This window comes from Varanus komodoensis, unplaced genomic scaffold, assembly GCF_004798865.1.
Source record: "Varanus komodoensis strain SLA01 unplaced genomic scaffold, ASM479886v1 scaffold19, whole genome shotgun sequence".
Taxonomy (NCBI): domain Eukaryota; kingdom Metazoa; phylum Chordata; class Lepidosauria; order Squamata; family Varanidae; genus Varanus; species Varanus komodoensis.
This window is the reverse complement of record NW_025335550.1, coordinates 10,188,286-10,205,726: the sequence shown is the minus strand read 5'-3', so window position 1 is coordinate 10,205,726 and position 17,441 is coordinate 10,188,286. Positions and strand designations below refer to the sequence as shown.

Genomic DNA, 17,441 nt, shown 5'->3' with positions numbered 1-17,441 from the left:
GCGGCTGCGCCGGCCCGGGGGCGCCGCGGCGAGGATGCCCGGCGCGCGTGGCGCACGCCCCGCGGGCGAGGCGGGAGCCGGGGAGGCGGTTGTGCCGGGCTGCGGGGCTGCGGGGCGCAGCGACCCGCTGGGACCCGGGGCCTGCCGCCCTGCCCGGTGGCAGAGGCAGCCTCGGCGCGGAGAGGCGGCCGCTGCCCCTTGCGCGTGGAGCGCGGCGGGGGCGCCGGTCGCCCGCCCTGCCTCACCTCACCAGGCGCGCCCATCCCCCGGGAGGTCCCTCCTTGGAGGAAGCGTGGCCTGCAGATGGCGCACACTTGAACCTCCATCAGCCCCAGCCAGCATGGCCGCCAGTGAGGGTCGGCTGGGCTTGAGAGGCGCATGGTCCCCGTCGCGTTGCTGCGAGATCGCGGGCAAAGCGGCCCCGGGTTGAGCGCGGGCGGGTTCCTGGCCACGCCGCCCCGGGCTCCCAGCCCTTGTCCCAGGTGCCAGGCATGCTGAAGACCTCTGCGCACTGCAGCACCTTGCAGGAAATGGCCTGCTGGGAAGCCAGGCAGGTTCCACTGAGCACCTGCTTCGGGCAAGGCTGATCAGCTCCATGTGGCCACCCGGTCCCCAAAAGTCTGGGCTGGGAGAAGCCTCTCCTCTGAACAGGAGGGTCCAAGTCCGGAAACCATATGAAGCAAACACGCTCCTGACCTGTTTCTCTCCCTGCCCCTCCATTTGGAACAAACTTTTTCACCTGGACACAAGCAACCGACAATTCGTGGAGGCCACCGCCTTCCAAGGAGCACAGGTACGCACCTGCCCTCACCACCTGAGGACGTTTTAAGTATCGATGGATAGCAAGGACTGAACTAGCCTTTGGGCTCATCAGGAGCTGTTTTATACGGGGCCAGAAGCTGGGTCCACCTAGCCCAGAACTGCCCACACAGACTCTCCAATATTTCAGGCAGGCTTACCTGGAGCATCTACCTGAAGATGCAGAGCAAAGGCTCAGTCACTGAGCTAAGGGCCTTCTTTCCTTTGGACAGCAGACCTTCTGCAAGCAAAATACCTGGGGCACCGCTGCATAGACTATGCTGCAGTTTCGGTGCATACAGAACAGAAAGTTCTGGTTGTCCACGGTTCTGCCCAGATAGTAAGAAAAATGTTTTTTAAAGTAATTTTCGGAAATGTCTGCAAAAAGTAAGGGATTTTTTTTTTTCAAGTGGGCAACCAAGCATGGTCGCTCCAAGATGCCGTTCCCCGGAGGCTTCTACCTGGACCCATGGCTCAGCTGCCTGGAGATGACTTTCCACTGGGCAGAGCAGGCCCGTTTTCAATGATCTCCTGTTTTTAATGCATCGTTTTTATCCTTCCATCTTATCTTTGTATTGTTCACCACTCTGGAATCTGTCTATGGGTCATATGCAAACACCCTAACTCAATAAACAGACAACTAACAAACATTGATGCGCAAGCAGCAGCCTAAAGAGGCACTTACATTTCCACATTTCCGGGGGCTAGGCCCTCAAGGACAGAAATGTGCACACGCTGTTTTATTCTTATACGTGTATTAGGGCTCCTTTAAACTTCACAGGGGGCAGTCAGCCAATCGATTTTTTAAATCCAGTTCCTCATTTGCCACTCACTGCAGACCATCCCAAAAGAACTGGAGAGCTGAATTCCACGTGAGGAGAGACTGGGAGGGCAAGAGCCGCGGTGAGCGAGGGGAGCCAGCCCTAGCTTCTCTGCTCAAAAGTCACTCTCTGCTCGGCAATCAAGCTGAGGACACGCAGAGCTCCGGGAGTAATTCTGGGCTGGGGACCCACAGGCCTAGATTTAACAATGCCCACACAGTAGGTCCCCACCCCCACCCCCTTTAATAAGCCACAGACCAAAACATATGCAGGGAAACTAACACATACCTTGCCCCTCAGGTAACACAAAGGCCGGAGTCCGAATGATTCATTTCTGCCGCCAAGCCCTCTGTCGCCTGGGCATCTTTGGTTCAGTTAATCAGAGGATGGCCAAGCCTTTTGAAAATTAGCGTTGTGGGAGACAGCAGATCAGTGATGCATCCCGATGCTCCTAATGAATTTCTAGAAATTCCAGGGAGTGCCTGAGGCTGTGGCTGAAGGTTCAGACTAGGGATTCTGGGTTCATTCACCCGCTGCCCATCAAGCACAGAGATAACGCAGCGAGATGGGATGAGCAGGAAGAGGGGGGGATAAACGGCCGGCCGTGGTGGGTTTGGGGTTTGCCCCTGGATCATGAGGTAGGGCAGGGAACCCCCTGCCTCAAACCCTGCAGACCGTGGAGACAGCTATGGGAATTACCCCAAGAGGCAAGCTGCAGGCTAATCCCTCGCTCCTGGAGGAAGCGGAGGCGGCTTTGTGGCAGATGGAGAATCTCCCTATTCTTGCTCTAATGTGACCCCTGCTGAGATGCCTGCTGCTCTGGCTGAGGCATCCTGGGAGTTGTAGTTCACTTTTTCTGCATAGGATTGCATCTTAACTAAGACATCTCCGGTGAAACATTCTTATACTTAATGATTTTTTTTTTTTTTTTTTGCTAATTCCTTCTTTACTGTCCTTCCAAGATTCAGTCTTCTAACTGTTTGGCTGCAGCCTGTTTGATATGATGATTGAGCCAGGGAATGCAACATCTTTTTCAATTTAGAAAATCATCTAGAACCCCAAGATGCCTTCTTTGGTTGTCTTTACTAAAGATGGAAAAATAAAGAGTGGCCTTTTTAAAAAAAAGCTATTCCTGAATGATTTTCCCTCCTCAGAACGCATATAGCAACCCTCCCCATGGTAGTTGCCTCCTCTGTGAAAAGCAAAGCACCCTGGAACATTTTCACAAGATTTCGCTGAATATTTGCTGCTCAAAACAGGAAATCCTTTCAGTTCACTGTTAGCTGAATGCTGCCTACATAATCCTTGTCCTGGAACCCTTCAGAAGTGTGGGACTGAAGCTCCCATCATCCTTAACCAGCATGGAATACTAGACCTTTGGGAAAACAGACCCACATATTTAGAAATGGCTGATTTAGAAATAAAGGGCTGGGAAATTTGTCAGATAATATTTCAATATGCGAGTATTCAATATGCAAGATAATATTTCAATATGCAAGTATTACTTTGCGTTCACACCTGTGTAAGCCGTCCTGAGCACTTGTCGGAAGGACGGGATATAAATGCTTGTGATAAATAGATAGATAGATACCTCTGGGGTGCATTTACAGTCTTCTTCTTGCAAGAAGCCCAGGGCATCTTTCAAGGTTCTTCTCCTCGCCATCTTATGCTCACAACATTCCTGCAAAGTAGGTTAGGCAGTGAGTCTGCGACTGGTCCAAAGCCACCCAGTTAACGTTACCGTCGAGTGGGGGCCAGAACAAGAACCCAAACCTCCCAAGTCCCAGGTTGCACTCTACCTGCTGTGCCACACCTGCTCCCACGCTCAGGAGCCAGGCGAGGAGGGCAACATAAAGAGGTTGCTGCTCTAGTTTACCAAACCACAGAGGGATAACCCACGGCGATGCCTGCCTAAGACTCAGTGGACGGACGTATGATGCACTTCCCACAAAGAACTGGAGGTGCTGTCCAGTCTGTTCCAAACAGACCATTTAGCTCTGCTGGGGAGTGTCTGGTTACATGAAAGCCAAGCAAAGTCTTACCCAAACAGCGTATCCCAATTCATATGCTCGAGCATATCCCGAGCTATCACCACGGAGAACTCCTCCAGCACCTAATGGCACTACTAGAGGGCTTCTCTCCCTTTCCAAGAAGCAGCAGAGCAGCTCAGGGGACTGCAGGCAGAACAAGGTTCGACTCATATGGACACTGCTTTCAGAGGTCACACATTTTAACATCTAAGCCATCTCAGATAACAATGCATTTCTGCCCTAACCTTTGTTCTGCTTTCTGTACGACAAAACTCCAGCCTTCAGAACCAGGGAAAATACCTTCGTGGGATGTAATTTCAAATCAATTCTGGTAACAAAGGGCAACATGATCAGAATCCTAAGTTATCTTTCTAAAAGCAAGGCTGAATTCATCCATTTTATTTTCAAGGTGATGGAGAAAGCAAGAAAGCACAGGTACTCAGCTAAACATGTTTCTTTTGACACAAAAACCTCGAATGGTTACTGCTTAAATGGTAGAATATGTTATAAATAAAGGTTAAATTGGTATAAGGTCCATAGGAATATAAAGGACAAAGAGAACAATGCACATAAAACAAGGACCAGGAAAATACCACACACCTTTGGCAAGTGGTAAAGTTAAAAAAGAAAAAGCATAAAAGTGGAAGTTGTACATTTAAGAAGGACTAACATTTTTAAGACTGTTATGCTAAACCAGTATATTACAAGCTTATTCTGATGGACAAAATAGGCTCAGTACCAACTGTAAGGGCTTGAAACTCATTTTGTAAAGAACCATGGGAGGTTAACAAACAGGAGCACTACCCACGTAAGACCCACAGCTGTGCTTGTGTACAACTCCAGATAATTTCAACGCAGCTTAGACAAGCGACTCCAGCTTCCATCTGTTCATAGGCCTGACCACAGTCGCAGAGTATCAGAACTGACGACCGTGGCTGAGGCCACATGGACAGGGATCTGAAGAACCATTAAGCACAGAAGCAGCCAGAAGGCTGTTTCAACCAGAGGGTGAAAGAGAAGCACCTTCACCAAACGAATCCCAAAAATTCAACCCGTGACTCATGGAATGGGCAAAACCGTCCGGAGTAAAAGCAAACTGAGGTGTGGCGTTTTATGTCTGCTATTCAGAAAAACCGCAGCACTCCCAGCATGACTAGGAAACTTGGCAGCATCTGGGCATATATTGCTTGTCAAGCCATTATTCTTTTTCTGTGGAGGATGTCACCGCGACGAGCGCCGTGGCATCCAACGGCCAGCAGTCAGCACTGAGAACGACAGCTGGTGTCCAACTGGTCACATAATTTTCACTCATAGTTTAGATTTGCTTTTTTAAAAATAAAACTAGCAATTAACTCTCTGAAAGATACTTCATAAATCTTTTTTTAAAAATTATTCTCTGAAGGTTACAAAAGATTAGTCAAAACTTTTTAATAGGAATAGTTTGGACAAGCAGCTCTCTTTCCTGGTGGGAGAGTTACAGTGACACGTAACGAGGCGGAAGAGGGGAGTCCACAGAAAGTTGTGAACTACGGGTGACACCCCAAAGATTCTTATTAAAAAGATCTGACTGCATAGCAAACGCACCCTTCTCCCAGTGAGGTGTCTCACTCACTGGCTTTCCACCTGAAGGAATCGTTAGTACGCTAATTGCATTCAAACATTATTTCTGCCCCCATAACCCTTCTTCATCAGCACAGTGGAAATGCCAGTAAGTCAAGTCAGTGGGAATATCCCTAGCAGAGGTGTAGGACGGCTTTATTAATCTCTGGGTTTGTCCAATCATTCCGGATGTCATCCAGGTGATTATCAAAATCCACTAGTGTTTCGTAGGACCGGCTATCCAAAAGGGAGGCGGAGATTCTCTGGGCTTCTGACCAGTCTTCACAGTAATCACTAGGAAGCAGGGGGAAAAAAGGAAGAATTAATGGCCTTCAGGAGGAATCCACCAGCCTCCGTGTGCGCTTGGGTGAGAGCAAGGGACATCCATCAACACAATGGCAAGCAGAGGCTCAGCTAAGCTCCTTCAAAGGGACATAAATGCTCTGCAGAAATGGAGAGTAAAGAAATGCATCTTTTCACGTGGGAAGGTCTGTTACAGGCATACTCACAAATGTGGGTCTTTGCATCGCCATTTGTTTTCGTGCTGCTCGTACACGTGGACTGTGGGTTCTATGCACTCCATCGTAAATTTAGTATTGTCCACCTGATGCAGAACAAAAACGCCAAATCAAAAACATCCGTAAAGGCACGGTGCTATGCACTGCATCTTCAATGCTCACAAGCCCCTGGACCCAGAAGCTTAGCAGCACGGTTTGCTCAGGCATGTTACTTGGCTTATGTGACCCTCTCGTTTCTTGTCACTGCTGCCCTTTCTGGTTTTTATGATGATAATGTTGTTTTATAATTTTGTTGACTATACTGCATGATTTTGATCATAGTCTTGAACAATGCCCGGGCGGTATTTGCAAGCATTATGGACAAATAAACAGCATTTTTGGTAATAGTGACAGAAAACACGAGGCAAGCAGTCCTTGGGGGATCCGACTCCTAAACCGTATCCTAGGTCTTTGCTGGACGTGACTTGCCTGCTTAGCTTAATATAAATAAAAGCAATGGAAGAACCTGGGGAAGCGCCAAGGAACCCCAGTGCTTTCTGGGGAAAATTTTGGTTTAGGATGTCCTCCGAGCCAGCGATGGGCTGCATAAAAGGCACCCAGTTTTCTGCCATTCAGAAATGCCCCAAGCCACGAGTGGAATCAGCCACAGCCACGACGTAAAGATTAAATGGGAAAAAAAATGGTGGTGGAAGCTTATATACCATGATGAGCGCTGGGTCGTTGAAACCTTCCGCAATCCTAGACGCAACCTTTTCAGCAACCTGGTTTGGACTGCAAAAGAAGGGCAAGTTACTCATAGGGGTCTGCCAAGATCCATATCAATCAGAATGAAGTAAGAACGAAACCGTGGCATGGTCCATTCGAAATCTAGCAAGCAAGACCATGCTGAATTAATGAGACTAAACTTAAAAGAAAGATGAGCTGAGAAATCTTCCTTCCGTATGTACTCAAGAGCAGACGTCTCTCTACTGACTAAGGAGGGGAGGTGGGGAGGGGAGCCAGGCGTGCTCTGCACCTCGCTCACTTCGCCTGCGCAGACCCTGCTGCGACCGGCATGCCAAAAGGCCTCCGCACATGCTTCCGGCAACACACCTGGCATCCTTCATGCGCTCATTGGCTTGATAGTATCCAGCTATTACGTAGCTGTTCTCTTTACACCATGAATCAATCTGCAGGGAGACATAATAAAACAGCCATAAGTATCCAAAAACTATCGCAGCGCCAGATGAAATTACGGGGGGCTCTTGGTGGAGAGGACTGGCAGGCAAGTGGCTTTGGAGGACAACTCGATGCCCATCGCAATGGCCACTGACTCACACGGGCAAACGTTGCTTCCTCTGACAGCAGCTGCCGGGATAACACCCCCAGTTTGCATCATCAAAACCACCCACCACAGATGCTTGAAGCCAGGTGGGTCATGATGCGTGTCAGGCCAGTTTTGTGTGTTCAGTGCCTTGCCGTGGCATGCATGGCCTGTCACCCTCACACGGCCTCTGCTGACCAGGTCTGCACAACACGACAAGCTGCTGATGGGGATGGACGTTTCACAAGGGCCAGCCACATGAGCTGCAGCTCCCAGCTGTGGCTTACAGTTTGCCGTCCATACACTGGACACAACGACCTACCTCACCGCCGCTGTGAAGGCCAGCACAACAGCTAGCACAAGGGCACTCTTAAAACAGGAAGTCCCAGAATATAAATGGCCACCACAGGAGGACTTTCCTTACAATTAACCACAGCTGTTGGGGGCCTGCTTGGTGGGGGGCACCTCTGGCAACCGAGCTGCCACAGGAGGGGTAACAAAGGAGCAGAACGTGCCCAGAAGATGGACTAGAAGGCAGAGCCAGGAGCTAAGCCCCAACACAGCAAACCACTCCTTCGACCGTCCTTCTCAGGGCCAACAAAGCCCTGCCACAGCAGTGCCAACTTCTGGTGGGAGAGGGAGAGAGAGATTTAACTGGCATCTTGGCGGGTGCCAAGAAAGCTGCTCTGGGGTTTTTATAACCCAGAGAGGCACAGCGGCCAACGATTTGCAGAGGGTGCTCAAGAAGACGGGAAGCCGCACTACGAGGGAGGTCCCCTTTGCCCTCACCGCTCATGCAGTGTTGGGGTAAACGGGCCGGTCCCGCGCAGAGGGGTGGGCACGACTGGGGAAGGGGGGCAGACAGATGGCCAGCGCAGAAGGGAAGGGAATCCCTCGCCCGCGGCTCCCTTGACTGTGTCAGCAGTGCGGAGCGGAGAGCTGGGGCAGCCTGAACTGGCCAGGGTATTCCTGGGGAGGGGAGGCTGGCTATTAGCTCCACTCCAGCTGGTCTACACTCAAGACTAGCAGACCACCGGGGGGGGTGGGGGGGTGGGACCAGCATCTGGAGATGAGGTATGGATTCTGCAGTGATTCCCTGTTCCCACCTGCACCAGCCACTTTAATTAGCAAAGGCATTTGCATAAAGCTCACTACATTTTATCCTAATGTATCATCTAATCTGCCACAAAGCTTTTATGAAAATAAAAAAACACTAAGAACTAAAGGGACAAATTCGTACTGGGTGTTTGGAGGCATGCTATGAAACAAGTCATTTACCATCATTCAGATTTTGGCCCGGTTTCAGTGGTTTGAATTTACCATATTTGTTACTCACAATACGAGTATCTGATTAAGATAATCCAGTGATTTAGGGAGGTGGAAAAACCAGCTAGCAATTGTATTTTTGCTCTCAACTAGTATCTTGAACAAAAGAAAAAAAATTAAAGTGGATTCCAGAAGGGTTTTAGATGCTGGACTCCAGCTTCCTGCAAAACACATCAATCTCATGGTTAGCAGAATATTAACAGTCCTGAATTAAACTGTCTAAAAGCAGAACAAAGCCACACAAATAATCTCGTCTAAAGGAATGACATGGATTTATGTGTTTCATTAAATTGTCATTCACTGGCATTGTTATACTTAAAGAGCCAACTGCCACTGCAGCCCATAACCTCTGTTGCTAGGATTTATAGATGCCATTTTAATTGTTAGCTAGTTGGGATCTTGTAACTAAAAACTATACACCCAAGCCAACCGTTTGGGTTCACAGGAAACATTTAGAAACTTGTCAGAATTCTTCTGTTTGCAACTATCTAACAAACAACAACTATCTAACAAACTTTCTAACAAACACTAGGAGTTTGAGGGAGAAAAAGACAAAAACAACAACGGATCTTCTCTGGTTTGTCAACAACTGTTTCAAACAAGTTTTTTTTTTTAATGTTGCAGAACTCAGTAGGAAACAACCAAGGGTGCAGAAAACGTTAAGCAAATGAAGTGCAATATAGCCATTTCCATTTGCTTTTCATGTAAAGAAAGCAACCGCACATTGTTTATCTGCACACATGGAGCCCTTAAACAAACACTGCTCCATAGTGCAAAATATTTTTACTGAATGAAGACGCAGCAGATGTGTTTGCTTTGCAGGAGGCCAGTGCTGAAGTTTGGGAGAAAGGTTTGCAGATCTTCCTTTGCACGTAACTTCCCAAAAGTTACAAGTCCAAGAGCCACACCTCAAATTGGCCATTTGTGACCTCTGTACGTGCACAGAGAGCTTTTGCTAGGTCCTGTGCTGGGGGGCCTGCGGTCCTCTGGCTCTCCACTGTGACTGACTATTAATAACCAGGCCCTGTGTCCCCAGGGTTTGAGGAGCAAGGAGCAATTTTTTCTTGCCTTCTCTGTGGCCCAGACAGGTCAGTCCTCTAGTGCCCTTCACTGGTTGGTACACGGCAATCTGAACTGGGGAGAGACAGTCGGGAGACGCCTGGTAGAGAAGGTGAGGCCTTACGGTTCCCAGCTCTCGGTTTAGTCTGCCTTTCTCCTTAACGAAGTTACTCTCAGGATTTCCCAACTTCTCTCAATCAGTGGGAGCCTCTGGGCTGTTGGGCACGTGGCACCGGGATCCCACAGGTGCTGGGGTGGGGAAGGTGGCCGGTCATGAAACGATGGGCACTGGCTGGTCAAAACACACCCATTTCAAGTCAAAACGGTGGGTCTAAAAGAAAAGAGGCTTGCTCCAAATCTCGAGCGCAAGGCAGAGATGGGGCTTAGCTCCAAGCACAAGCCCCCGCCCCACCGCTGATCCCAAACAAGGACGGTGCTAGGAGGCAGCCCTAAACGCATCGCAGCGTACCTCTGCTAAACAGAGCGATCTTTTTGGAAATCAAGAGGGGCGCGGATCCTAATGGGGATCCCAGAAGTAAGTGAAAAAGATGCATGCAGGGAGCTCTTTTGGGCAGAAGTAATATATCAGTGGGGTTTTGTACTTCCCATCCAGAGCTGCTTTTTCTCTCCATGGCTGGGCTTATGGGGGTGGGTTGGACCAACAACCAAGGCTGGAGAACACAGCCACAGGTACAGCTTAAATCCCAGTCTTTCTATTATCAATTTGCACATAAGCTGTCCTCTCTGGCTGCTCCTTCAAAAGCCACAGAGCAGCAAAAGAAGAGTTACCCTGATACACATAAGCTCCTTGGCCTTCTAAAACATAATGCACTTTCCCTGATTACATCTCCTGAAACTGCCAGGTATTCTGATTTACAAGCCATCCTGATTAACTAACTGAACACATTTCAGCATTTCCAAAAGGCATAACAATGACTGAATCTTTTTCAAGTGCATCTTGACGCAAACACCAATGTAATTTCACATCCACGACTGCAGCCTTCCAGACCCTGGCGCTCCCTAGGTCTTTGGACAATATTCCCAGCATTCCTGCCTGTGCTGATGGGAACTGATGAAAGGCGAAGTCCAAGCATCTACAGGCACAACTGCAGATGTGTGCGCAATCCATTTTGGGGTGAGAATCCATCAATTTCCTCAGCTCAACTCCTGGACACAGGCCTGCTTTCCCTTTTCCCTAAGCAGGCCTCCTGCCCAGTATTTGCAGGAGTGTCTGGCAGGAAGTGAACTCAAGCAGCGCTCTGACCGCTTTGTGTACTTTGTACAGAGAAGTCGCTAGCCTTCCCAAGTGTTTGTGGGCCTCATCTCAGCCTGGCTCACTTTCTAGCACGAGCCCAGTGTGGGGAAAAAAAGTCTGGCAAGCACAAGAGAAATGCTGGCACAAACTAGCTGCAATCTCCTTCTCCTTTTGCAGTGCAGCTCTTTCTATTGCACAATTTCCTTTCCTGTCACAAGCATTTTAAAGGCATAGCACAAAACGAAAGCCAGGTGCTACCAAGTCTACCAAGCTGCCCTTTTCTGCGACTCACCAAGATATTTCCCTTAGCCCACGACCCTCCAACTACAAACTAAAATTCTGCCTGTACATGTGGGGTCTAAACTGCTCAACCAGATGTTCGGGGAAAAGTTCACCAGCACAAAGGCAAAGCTCTGGCTTCCTACCTGTCCTCAGCACCGGCCAAGACCAAGCTGCGTGAAGAGCCCTAATCTAGATCCCACGGCTCTCTGGTTCGCCCCTACGCCGTTTAAGGCCTCGTCGGGGCACAGCCAGCCCGGCCTCCCGTGCCTTAGGATGGGCTTGGCTCTGAACGCTGCTCTGACTTTATTCCGCTGTGCTAGAGGCTTATAGCGAAGCGCAGGGCACAAGGGCCTTCCACAAAGGAGATACATGAATGAATACGCGCGCCCCCCCGACCGGCCCCCCCGCCCGGCGCCCCCCCCGAACCCCCCCGCCCGGCGCCGCGGGCCTCACCAGCGTGAGCGCCACCTCCAGCATGGGCGCCAGCGCCAGGCCGCCGTGGAAGAGCGGGATGCAGTCCACGAGCAGCGCCGGCTCGCGCTCGCGGCCCCGCGGCGGCTGCCGCTCGGCCACCAGCAGCCCGTTGACGGCACAGTGCGGGTACTTGGCGCCGTGCAGCACCATCTTGCAGTAGGCCTGCGTGCTCAGCTTCATCTCGCCCGGCCCGCCGCCGCCGCCGCCGCCGCATGGGCCCGGCCCGGCCCGGCCGCCTGGCTGAAGGAGCCGCCGCCGCCGCCGCTCCCGGCCCCGCCGGCCTGCCGAACAGCGGCGCCCGCCGCCGCAGAGGGGCGAGAAGGCCGCCGAGCGAGCCGCTTCACGCGCGGGGCCGCGGCCCTTCTAGCCCAGTCTCGATGGCTGCCGGCGCGGCGCGGCGCTTCCGCCTTCCCCGCGCCCCGTCGTGCGTGCGGAGCACCTAGAGCTATGGCCCGCTCGAGGATAGACATGCATCCCGCCGCCTCGGGATTCTGCCGCCCGGCGACCCCGCCCATTCCCGGCCTTTCCTGATGCAGGTCGCGTCAGAGCCGGGGTGCCTGGGGCTGCGCTGCTGGGGCGGGCGGAGAAGGGGTCGTCCTCCACGCCCGGAAAGGACAGGCGGCTGCTCAAGCACAGCTGTGCTGAAGCCCCAACTTCCCGGACAAACTCGGACGTTTGGGATACGAGAACGTGGTGCTCTTGCATTTTATATCTATGGAGTCGCCCGTCTCCGTGGCCCGCCGAGGTGCGCAGAGCGGCAGCACTTCCGTTCCGGCGCCGGGTCCGCCGCGCTCCCGTGGCGCCCCGCGCCCCCGCTTTCTTCCGGCTTCCGTTCTCCGTCTCCGCGCTTAGAGGGCACGAACGGCCTCGGGTTAGCGGCTGGTGGCGGCGGGTGAGGAGAGGCCTCCGTGTGTCTGGAGCGGGCGCGGGGCGGGAGGAAGGGATCGCGGCGGGATGGTGGGGGCGATGCAGCGCGGTGCCCCCGCAGAGCCGCGCCCAGCCCGGCGCCTTCCAGACGTGCTGGACTACAGTTCCCATCAGGCTCAGCCACGATGGCTGGGCTGCGGTTCCCATCCTCGCCAGCCAGGATGGCACCGCAGTTCCTCTTTTGGTGACTTCACTACAATCCCCGTTGTCCCCAGCCAGCAGCCCCATTCGCCTTGGAATGATGGGATTTGTAGTCAGCGCATCTAGATGAATGGTGGACGTCACCTGCCAGTCAAAGGCTGCAGCCCTGAAAATAGCAGCCGCCTACATAGGATGGGGCTTTCTGGGCAACGAGAAAAATCCCACGCCTGTGGTGGGTTAGGCTTCTAAAAGCACAATGGAAATACTTACATATTAACATTGTTGAAGAGTTTTAATCTCTTCCTGTCCTTTGCTGACCTTTTATTTTCTTTTTCCTCCTTCCTGAAGCTGCTGACTTTTCTAAAGATTGTGCAGTTGACTGATAAGTGAATAGACCTTTTATGTGACAGTATATTATCTTTTTTTCTGTGATTTAAAAAATCTAGATCTGCATATTTTGTAAATGTTGCAACTTCGGCTATGTTTTAGTTTGTTAGACAACTGAGATGTGAGACTTTGGTTTTAGAAGAACTAACACATGGTTCTTCTAACTGAAATAGTGAATTATATTTGCAGGATTCACAGTAATTGCTGATGAACGAAGTCTTGTCTTGTCTTTTAGGATGTTGGCTTCAAGGGCATTTAGCCTTCTTGGCAAGCGGTCCATTTCTACTTCGATCTGTGTAAGAGCCCATGGGCACGGTACGTCTATTGTTTAGCTGTCTTAGCCTGATTATGTTAAGTTATTTTCATCTCATGAATGCATGTTAACATTCATAATGTTCTGTAAAGTGTTCTTATCATAACAGGTCTCCAAAACAATAGCTTGCCTGTGTCTATGCAGCAAATTTTATAATTGAGGGCAGGTTTAAACCTGTCCTTTCCCAATGGCTTCTTGCTTCTAGACTTAATTGTTAATCTTTTTTTTTTCCTGTGGGATTTTTGCTGTTCTCTTTCAATCTGAAAATAAATTTGTGCTCAGAAGGGTGCCTTTTTGGCAATATGGTTTCTTACTTTACTAGGAATAATTCAATGAGGTAAAAAGAACCCTGGCAGAAATATTAATGAAGGAGTGTTGAACCTTTTTCAGACTAAGGGCTGAATTCTATTTTGGAGACTCTCAGGACCCACATTCCAGGGGTGACTGGGGCCAAGGGCCAAAAGATCGACATGTTCTAGCTTAAAGCTTGTACAGGCTGCAGCCAAGCTTTTGGAGAGGCATTTCAGTATTTTAGGATGGTAAGGGAAACTGCACGGAAGCTGAGAAATCACCCTGGGGTTTGTGGGGAAGGAGTGGCATTTGGGAAGGGTTGGGCTGATATCCCAGGTAAGTAGAGTCTGGAATCCTGTATCAGTGTATACATGTCTTCTCTGAAGCCTGTATTTTGATAGAGACATCCAAAGTTTCCTGGTATTGTATTCATGTGCAGCTTTGCCTTTTCTCTGCCAAACAGGTATTGTGAAAACGGAGGATTTCAGCTTGCCTGCCTATATAGACCTTCGGACTCTTCCTTTGCCTGCAGCCACCTATACGAAAGTCCTCTCTGCTGAGCAGAGAGCGCTGAAAGAAAAAGAGAAGGCCTCATGGAGTGCTCTTTCTGTGGATGAAAAGGTTGAGTGTAAGTATAGTGAAGAAGCGGAATGGAAAATGGAAAATTGGAGGGGCAGGAAAAGTTCTTTGGCTTGGCGACTCTGAATACATAAATACGTGTTGGCTTGCCAGATGAATGCTGCTGTCGCAATTTTTTCTTGTTCTTCCCCCACCCCAGTGTACCGCATCAAATTCAAGGAAACCTATGCAGAAATGAACAAGGGCTCAGCTGAATGGAAGACCATAATTGGCGGGGTGTGCCTTTTTCTTGGCCTCACTGGTTTGCTTTACATTTGGCAAAATAAATACGGTAGGTACTCGGCACTTGAAAGGACTGTGTTACTTGTCAGAGCAGCGCCAGCAAAATCTTCCCAAGAAGGACTGCTTTTTAAAATCCCCTCTCATAATGGTTCTAAGGGTAAATCGAGGAGCAGGGACAGTTACACTGACACGCATTTGCTGCCATGCTGTGCTGGATAACATGAAAACAATTGGAAAACAGTTCTGGGGTTACACTCACAGGAGAGCTTGTACCTGCTCTTGTAGCTTTGTTCTACTTTCGTAGTTCAGGTAACTTTTCACATTTCTGTTGGCAGCAGCGCATCGTTTCTCTGATTTTAAGCTTGGAGGAAGGTTGGGTGGGCTGTGAGTGTTACTGGACTTGCTCAGTATGCTTTGCAATTTGCAGTTTGTGGTCCACTCCCTCACACCGTGTCGGATGAATGGAAGGCCATGCAGACCAAAAGAATGTTAGATCTGAGAGTGAACCCGATCGAAGGCATCTCTTCCAAGTGGGACTACGAAAAGAACGAATGGAAAAAGTAAACGCATTCCAGAAATCTCCGCTCCTGTCATGGCTTGAAATTCTGAAATGATTCCATCTTCTCCACATGACCTTGCTGCTTCTGTAATGGGGAAAAACCCTTCCACTGAGAGAATTCCTAATAAATGTCTGGTTTACTTGAAAAAAAAAAAACCACTTTTCTTTTTGAAAGTTTTCTGCCTAGCCTGCAATGGCTTGTAAGTTTGCAGAAGTTAAAGTTGCTGTTGTCATCTGGTAGACAGATAGGCAGAATTGCAATTTCTGGGAGGAAAACAAGTCCACAGAGATATAACTCCTCTAGCTGTTATTAAAATGTACACAGCAAAATTAAACATTGTAGTTTAAAAAGACGCGCATCGTTAACGTCTCTCTATTCGGTGTAAGGATGGTGATTTTTTTGTCAAATCCTTTGGACAAAGGGTTCAAAGTCTGGCTGCTGAGCTTCCATCTGTGTATTTTTTCATCCACTTGCTGATATGAAAGAATATACAGATGGAAACTCGCTGGCTAATGTACTTGCCATTTACTTAGAATTATTCTGGGACATCAGCAGGGTCCGATGATCCCGAGTGCATGAGGTGTCGCTCTTGAGATGCAGTGCACCATAATCTTAAGACCTGCAGGAGAATCCTTTTCTCCTCCTCTATTTCATGGCAGTAATCCAAACACAAACGATTTGCTTGCAGCGGAGTCATTAGAATAATTTGAAGCGGCCCTCCTCCATGGGCCATGCCCTACACGACATGTTCACAGCTTTTGCTGAGGCAGGAATGCTGAATCTCTTTCAGCCCTTATGATCAGGGAACGCTTAGGAATGCCATATTCCCATGGAAAATGAGACCAATAAATGATAACAGCATATTTTTTTATTTTTATTTATTTTTCGATTTATATCCTGCCTTTTTCCTACAAAGGGCTCAAGGCAGCTTACATCATTCTCCTCCATCTTATCCCCACAACAACAACCCTGTGAGGTAGGTTGGGCTGAGAGTCTGTGACTGGCCCAAAGTCACCCAGTTGGCTCCATGGCTGAGCGGGGACTCGAACCCGGATCCTCTGAGTCCCAGTCCCATGCTCTTAACCACTACGCCACACTGGCTCTTATTTGGAGTTTTTGTATGCCGTCCCATTCGCATAAGCCTCGGGACAGCTTCCAACATAATAAACATATAAATAATACATATAAAATTCAGATTCCCCCTGGCTGTAGAAATTAAAACCAATAAATGATATTAACAGTTATTAAAATACCATTGAAATAAAAAGGTCTTGGCCTGGCGCCGAAAAACAATGACGGCGCCAGGCGGACCTCTGGGGAGCGCATTCCATAAATGGGGCGCCACCCCATTTTAAAGCTTTTTTGCCCAGTAACAGCCTTCTGGGAGGTATTTCCACCTTTCAGAAGGGAGCTGGGTAGGGGACTGAGTAGAAAGTCACCAAACAGCCCCTGGAGAAGGTCTTGGGAACTAGTATCTTGCTTGGCCGGGGACCTGAGCTTTTCCGCTCCCGCTAAGTCAATGCAGCAAGCAGTGCATGGATATCCTCTTGCTGGCTGGCGGCCCTCCCAAAGCAGGTATAAAGTTACCCGTGTGCCTCAAACGTGGCGTGGGATGTGTTCGGGTCAAGTTGCAAAGCCGAGGCGTCACTGCTGTCAACAAAGATGGCTGTAGAACACGGTTACCTTTTGTGTAAGCAGATCTGGTCAATTAGTTCTACAAGCTGCCCTTCAAGGCAGCTTTAGACGGAACAACACAGCATCCAGCCCTGAGAAGATGCGAACAGCGATTAGGTACCTTCGAGCTAAATCACCGCAACTGCTCACATGCTGGCTGGGGGGCCAGTTTTCACATCTCTAGGCCAAGCCGCCGAAGACGGGGAGAGGCCAGGGGCAAGCTTTCTCCGCACCCTGCGTTTTTTCGGCGCACAATCACCCCCAAAGCCCTTGTGCTGTGTGTTGATCGGGAATACGTTGCAGTAATCTGTAGAGTGCCCCAGATGGATGTGGAAGGTTGTCCCCCCCGCCCCACAAGCTTAGCGGGCCGTGCAGGGAAAGAGAGAGAGGCGAGTGGCGACGTGGGGAGGAGGAGCTGAGCCGGCTCTTCCCCACTGCGCCCCGGCACTTCGGCCGAGGAAGCCGCCGTCCTCTCGCGCCAGGGGCCATCGGGGGCTCGGGGCAACGGTTCCCGGGCTCGCCTGGCAGCCCCGCGGGAGGCAGCCCGCACCCCCGTGCGCCTTCCGGGGCTCCGTGCGGCTCGCGGGCGGGCGGCCCCGGCAGTGGCAGGGGACCCCCGTCTCCGCCGAGGCCCTTGGAGAGGTGCGCCCTGGGAGTGTCCGCCGAGCATGGCCCGTCCTCGCGCGGGCCGGCTTCCCTGCCGGCGGAACCGCAGCCCGGCGGGCCGATGGAGAGGCCGGGGCCCGGGCGGGGGTCCCGCAGCACCGGCCGGGCGGCCCGACCGCGAGCCTGCCGGTGCCCCGGAACGCCCCGCCTCGCCCC

The 17,441-nt window shown here is 50.5% G+C and overlaps 2 protein-coding genes across 4 annotated transcripts; one reads left to right on the top strand and one right to left on the bottom strand.

The window, feature by feature from the left end:
* Window positions 1-4,033: 4,033 nt before the first annotated feature.
* EMC8 (ER membrane protein complex subunit 8) lies at window positions 4,034-12,620 on the bottom strand. Its single transcript, XM_044428078.1, has 6 exons — window positions 12,023-12,620; window positions 11,445-11,803; window positions 6,859-6,935; window positions 6,468-6,537; window positions 5,758-5,852; window positions 4,034-5,542 (listed from the first exon to the last, which is right to left on the bottom strand). Exons 1-6 carry the CDS (start codon window positions 12,618-12,620, stop codon window positions 5,383-5,385), a joined length of 1,359 nt encoding a protein of 452 aa, XP_044284013.1. The 3' UTR covers window positions 4,034-5,382.
* On the top strand, window positions 12,276-15,297 carry LOC123022359. Of its 3 annotated transcripts, none has more exons than XM_044428046.1 (5): window positions 12,276-12,357; window positions 13,156-13,235; window positions 13,988-14,152; window positions 14,303-14,434; window positions 14,813-15,297. In XM_044428046.1, the coding sequence occupies exons 2-5, from the start codon at window positions 13,157-13,159 to the stop codon at window positions 14,947-14,949; spliced, it is 513 nt and encodes a 170-aa protein (XP_044283981.1). In that variant the 5' UTR covers window positions 12,276-12,357; window position 13,156; the 3' UTR covers window positions 14,950-15,297. The 3 variants fall into 3 exon arrangements, with proteins under 3 accessions (XP_044283981.1, XP_044283983.1, XP_044283982.1); XM_044428048.1 differs by having other exon boundaries at window positions 12,318-12,336; XM_044428047.1 differs by lacking the exon at window positions 12,276-12,357 and adding an exon at window positions 12,656-12,765.
* The last annotated feature ends 2,144 nt before the right edge of the window (window positions 15,298-17,441 follow it).